We start from the raw sequence: 6,440 nt of genomic DNA, 5'->3' as shown, positions 1-6,440 counted from the left end.
CGGGTTATGGGTTAAAACCCGAATTTAATTTCGGTTTTGGGTGTTTCGGGTTATACGTCATCAAAATCAATCGGGTTATATGGGTTTACGGTTTAGATAATTTTTAAGGGGTTTTTAAGGGTTTTGGCTAAACGGACTAAACGGGTGCAAAGCCTTGCTTAAAACTGATAACTTTAACTGTATTTATGTTATCCAAAAAATTAAAATGTTAAGTCACAGACAAAGTTCTTCTTATGCGTTGTGGTACTTTAGTAATTTTATACTATAAATACAGAAGGAGTGAAGACGTGAAGTTGTTACTCGCAAATCAATTGTTGGCTATGTTTTACATTTGTAAGAAAGAGATAACACTTGTGGATATCACATCCTCTTAATATTAGATTGGCAATTAAATTATAGTAATTTATAATCATATAAATGTTACAATAAAAATAATGTTTTAAAGTAAATTACCTGTCTTTATCAGTTGTCAATATAGTCGAACTCTGTTCTTCGAAACTTAATTCCGTGGATGGTTCTTGAAGGTGTGATTTAACACTGTGAACATTTAAATTCTATTATAATATCATACGATATAAAGTACAGCTAATACTGTAATAGTATATTGTAATTTTGTAAACATTAAAATTCTTAAGACTAGAATAGACGAAGTTAACACTATATTAAAGTAGGTTAGGGATAATGAAAATATAAAGTATATAGGCTCCCATATATAAAAAAATTAAATATACCTGTATTTAGATTGGGTTGATGTACAAGAGTAGCCAGAGTCATAATCAGCTCGAGTTTGATTTACTGAAAATGATTTACTTCCTTCCATTTTTGTTCCAACCTATAACAAACATTTAAAATGATTATATTAATTAATAATATTATACATTTTTTTATCATTCTAGGCAAATTCGTAACACGTACCTATGGAAAACTGTAACCTCTTAAATAGCAACCGTAAATTCTTAAAAATATTTCTATGTGTATGGTCACAGTTTTGTTTATGGATATTTCAAGATCAAACTTTGATGTAATTGGATATTTAAATGATTTCTAACGTTTTCTAACGATTTTAGTTATTTTATTGCGTATATTTCAAAAAAAACTATTTGTTCTACACAATAACATTTGAGATTCTAAGTGTAGCGAATGAATTGTATTGTATTTACAATAATGCATTTTTTTTGTCTGTCATTAACATGTGGGGTATAGTTTTTCTACAACTATAAAAAAAAAGTTACTGGAAAGTTATGGTACCTATCTATAGTCATGCGATTTTTTGGTTTTTATTAATTGTTTTTAATTATTATATTTCATTATTTATACTATGATATGCTAGGATAGTAGGATGACTAGGATGACACAACGTTGACGTTCAGAATCTTTTTTCGTAGGCAATGATTTATCATTGAATTAAAATATAACACATCTATTATTCTATTACAACGACAATACGACATGCTCGACATTATTACTGTACGGCAAAGCGGTACCCTGCACTTGTCCATATCCTATTTTCGAATAAATGTGATATTATATTAGCCTACCTACAGTATAAGTTATTCATTCATATAAATTGTATACATTTAGGCTGGACCCTACCCAGCCTGCCCATTGTTTAATATATTAAATACACATTATACATTTAAATATAAACAACAAAATGTATTTTTACTTAATTAGACTAAAAATTTACCACTTTTCACTCGAGCAGATATTTAAAATATTTTAATTAATTTTAATCTATTTATACGATCAACTTATACACACCGCTCTACACGATACGTCGGTATTAAGTATTTACTTACAATTTACAAACTTATTAGTATAAATGTATAATAATACATAGGCAATATAAACATTATATTATTATGAAATCAATTATAATAATTATTATTAGTTGAATACTATAATGCATATTAATTTTGGTTTAAAAAATAGTTCAATCTACCGTATTACTACTAGAAAAATAAATCATTAATACTTAATAGTAATGTAAAATATAAATGTATGATAAAATATCTTTAGAAATATAAACAGAACACAGACTGTCTGATGTCTCCACTCAGAATCGTTTTTATTATGCAATGCTTAATCATTGAATTCAAATTGAACACAACCATTTCAGTAATATACTCAATGATAAATTAATCTCAACACCTACAATTATAGAGCAAAATAATTTCCCTGATTTTATTAAAATGTCATATCCTGAAGCTAAATATTTTTCTGAGTATTTCAATTTATAAAAACCGAATTTTCGAATATATTAATACTACGGTATCTATGATAAATTTAAATTCTTAAAAAAATATTTTGCTTTGGTAGGTAATAGATATATGGATTAAAAATGTATGTTATCATTTAAAAATGTAATAAAGTAAAAATTAGATACTGATAAAAATTATATCTTTCTTCAAAAATTTTGTTTTGTAATGACTTAATTTAATTGTGTAGGTAAGTAAAATATATTTTTTAGAAACATAAATTCTTTTCGATATAATAAGATAGAGAAAATTGGAGGCAAGGATGTAAGTCAGGATGGTCCTAGTGGCTTAGTTTACCGAAGAAGAAGAAGAAGAAATAATAAGTGTTTACGGTTTAGAGAATGGTCGAGTATAAAAGAGTCTGCTGTATATAATGTTCCATTTTGTAATTGTATCACAGACGAAGTAGTTTTATTTTGTAGTTTTTCTTATAAGAAAGGTATATATACCTATTTTCATAAATATTTGAAAACTATGAAGAAATTAGAAAAATATCCACAGATCTAGATAATTGATAAGATTTTCTATCTGCACCTACATGAAACCACGGACTAAGATATACAGTACTGGACACGACAAGGTTAGAGGGTGAGGGGAGGTTGACCACGAAATGTTATAGGTATTGGCGGTGTACTGGGGTATTTGTCCTTTTAGCAATACTAGCGCTGTTTAAGTGGATACTTACGGAACTAGATTTGTGATAATTTGATCTAGTTCCATAAGTATCCACTAAGACAGCGCTAGTTATGCTAGGACAAATACCCCCCGTACTTCGCCCACACCTCTAACATTTCGTAACTATAATAATTATCTCGTGTCCAGTCCTGTATATCTTAGTCCGTGCATGAAATATATGAATCTATTTTATTATCTTTGGAGTGTTCAAGTATCCATCGAACGGTGAAAAAAAATATAAAACCCTTTGTCGTAAATAATTGGAATAAAATAAGACCCCTCCCCTAAAAATGCTCACAATGTCCAATTTAAATATATCCAATATTTTAATGTTTAACGCATTTAATATGAGAATATTGTTTTCGGACGTTATGCAATTATACCTACTTAAAATATATTCGTTGTCGTTTTACTTACAAACAACCCTCCCCCATATAATTATTCCTATATTTACATGTGACTGTTGTAAGCACAAAGGCCAATTCACTCTTATCTTTATTCTGAACCTAAAACTTAAAAATAATAAGTAGGTAAACCCTAATTTAAAATAAACATATCATGTCATAAATAGTATCTCCTAAAATATAAACCTAGCGTATAAGATAAGAAGGCAAGAAGCCGTTTTTAATCATGAAACAGCGATATGTATTAATGCATAATATTATTTAAATTAAGAAAATTAAAATTGTGCCTCACCGGTAAACTGCTTATTGTCGTGACAAAATAGCAACAGCTATGACCAAAGTTGTTTGGCGGGACGACCGAGGAACCGGTTCCGTGTCGACACGCTTGTGGCTGGGTGGGATGTGGTTCCGTTTGTCAAGAAAAAAAAATAAAATGTGCAGCAGTGGTTTAGCAACGATGACGAACGGGGTGCGAGTGATGGTACACAGGCACACAGCAGCGCAACAACGACGATCGAGCGCGTCTGCAATGGTAGTGCACGCCTCGTGGGGTTGGTGAGGGAAAGAAAGCAGTAAAGCACACACAAAAACGCTCGAGAATAACCTTTTTATTATTATTATTATTATTATCATCAACATTAAGGCATCAACTAATATGTGGTAGACCGAACAGGTCTATCATTTTTTTTTTTAAAGTAATTATAAATAGTTTAAAACACCTATAATTTGGACATAGGTTAGGTCCTGTCACTGATCTCCCATTACAGAAGATGTATCAGGATCAACAATTAATACGGGTCCACGATTAACAATTAAGACAGGCCTGGTTTTATAAACTGACTTTTAAACAAATTTGCTTTTAATATAATACATTTATAATATATATATATTTTTTTGACAGTTTCGTATTTTTCAATATTGTCATTCAATATCGAGTGTAATAAAAATCACTCTGCATGTAAAAAAAAATATTTTACTTTTCATAATATTTATTTGGTGAAAACTAAAATTCCGGCGCTTTTGAAAACTACTGAAAATTTTAAATGTTGACCTCCCTAATGCATCAACTAAATTCACATTCCCATAGAACAAGATACTGAAGTTGAAAATCAAAGCATTATTTCAACTACTTAGTGTGGACACAGACACAAAAAAAAAAAAACACAAACACATCATTGTAAAATCAATACATTCATCGCTCAGCTCAGAATTTAAAAATAATTAATTATTCAGATTAAAGAAATCAAAAACGATCAGTTGACCTAGAAAAAGCCAAAGGGGCAACTACTACTACTCCCCTCTTCAGCGGACTCCCTTTGGGGCAGGGCCTACCATGCCTGCCTTTTGAGCATGCCACTGGGGCACGAATTATGTATAAATATGTATATTCATTAGCGTGAGCAGACATTTATGGCATGGTAGTCATACATAATACATTAACACACACACATACATATATATTACATATTATATTTTTATTCAAGCGTAAGTTATAAAAATAATTTGGATAGGTTAAACTTATTTATCGTGGTAAAAAAATAAAAATAAAATGATCGACTATTATAATATGGTAATTGAAAAAAAATCCCTGGAAATAAAATTCAAAATCCCCAAAGCAAATACTTATATATTAATTGTACATCATAAAATATACTTATAACTAGCTTTAAAATTAAAATATAATATAAAGCCTATGATATTACCTATAGATAATAATCTTAACTATACATTTTATAAAAAGTCAATTCACTCCGGTGGCGTATATGAAAATAATTTTTGGGGTGGGCTATATACTATGATTGGCTATTAAATGATAATTTAATTTTACAGTAAAATCTAAACAAATTTGTTATATTTATAGTCGTCGAAATTATATCCCACTAAATATAAATAATTGCGGTGTCATTACTTTTTTTCGTCCAGATAATGTTATTACTTATTAGTTATTAGTTATGATTTTCATTATAAAATTGATAATTATAGTAGGTATATTACATATTAATACTTTAGTTATAAAATCATTTAAGATGTTAAGATTCATAAACAGGAATACGATTAATTTAAAAAATATTAACTCATTTATAATGTAATATTAATTTCAGTATGATATTTGTCAAATTGAGATTCAACTTACTGTACTTTTAATTTTTATTACCAAAGGGGTATACCTAAATACCACACGCTTATACATTTTTTTTTTATATATCGTTTAATTTGTGAAAATTTACCATCTATACAATAGTCAATAAGTAGTACAATAAGTAAATGTGAATGAAAGAATATAAAATGAGGCGATGAGAAAAAGACAATGAGTATAAGTTTCACATTAGAATTTCCTACGTGGATGATCCGCTTATAAATAAATAAATATTTATATATTATATATATAATATAATATATAATATATAATACCTATAATATGTACATATTTATCAATATTATAATAATATATTAATTATCATTCAAATTTTATATATTTTTATAATTATTAATTATTATTTTTTACAGCTGTACCCAACTGTATGGTTAAGTATAGCTTTGGGGATTTTTTTCTTAGATTCCATAATATAATTGAATATTGAAGAGGGGAAGTTCGCAGAGTAGTAAAGTGGCTACCATGACTACACCATGCGCACGCTTATGAATATATCGTACGTCACCAATGTAAAAATGTACAGGAGCATAGTCACACGTCGTGCTGTGTGACGGAAAACGTTTCGAATGCACCAGCACGTGGGCTGCTCTGCAATCAGTTTACCGCGAGTCACGTACCTTGCCGCGTGCCCACGTGACGCGTAACAAGACCTACGTCCGGTAGTCACATAATATCTAACATCGCAATTCGCGACTCAATCGTATTGCTGCAGGTAACACGTGTTATCAACGCACGTGTGTGTACTGTGTTGTATATAGCTATATTATGGTGGTTTGCAGGTATTGTTTCCCCTTTCCGCCGTAGTCACCGCCACATTTTTGGTATAAGGCCATAGGGTAAAAGAAAAGCTTTTGAGGAATATTATATTCACTTACGAAAAAACGTTATCATACATAAGTCGAGAAAAAATGTTTAACAAAATTGTTTGTTTAGGTATTAAGTAGATAC

The 6,440-nt window shown here is 29.4% G+C and overlaps 1 protein-coding gene across 4 annotated transcripts in view; it reads right to left on the bottom strand.

The window, feature by feature from the left end:
* per (period) overlaps positions 1 to 4,109 on the bottom strand; it is a 22,725-nt gene extending 18,616 nt beyond the window's left edge. For 2 of the 4 annotated variants that reach the window (XM_029488961.1, XM_008182156.3), the window contains exons 1-3: positions 3,630 to 4,108; positions 732 to 832; positions 454 to 537 (exon numbers count right to left, since the gene is read on the bottom strand). In XM_029488961.1, the coding sequence (XP_029344821.1) occupies positions 454 to 537; positions 732 to 820 (173 nt within the window). In that variant the 5' untranslated portion in view covers positions 821 to 832; positions 3,630 to 4,108. Of the gene's footprint in view, positions 1 to 453; positions 538 to 731; positions 901 to 3,629 lie in introns of those variants that run through there. The other 2 variants (XM_029488962.1, NM_001171105.2) reach the window with 2 other exon arrangements.
* Between the last annotated feature and the right edge of the window lie 2,331 nt (positions 4,110 to 6,440).

This window comes from Acyrthosiphon pisum, chromosome A2 (assembly GCF_005508785.2).
Source record: "Acyrthosiphon pisum isolate AL4f chromosome A2, pea_aphid_22Mar2018_4r6ur, whole genome shotgun sequence".
Lineage (NCBI taxonomy): Eukaryota > Metazoa > Arthropoda > Insecta > Hemiptera > Aphididae > Acyrthosiphon > Acyrthosiphon pisum.
The sequence above is the reverse complement of the archived record's forward strand: the minus strand, read 5'-3'. Positions and strand labels throughout refer to the sequence as shown.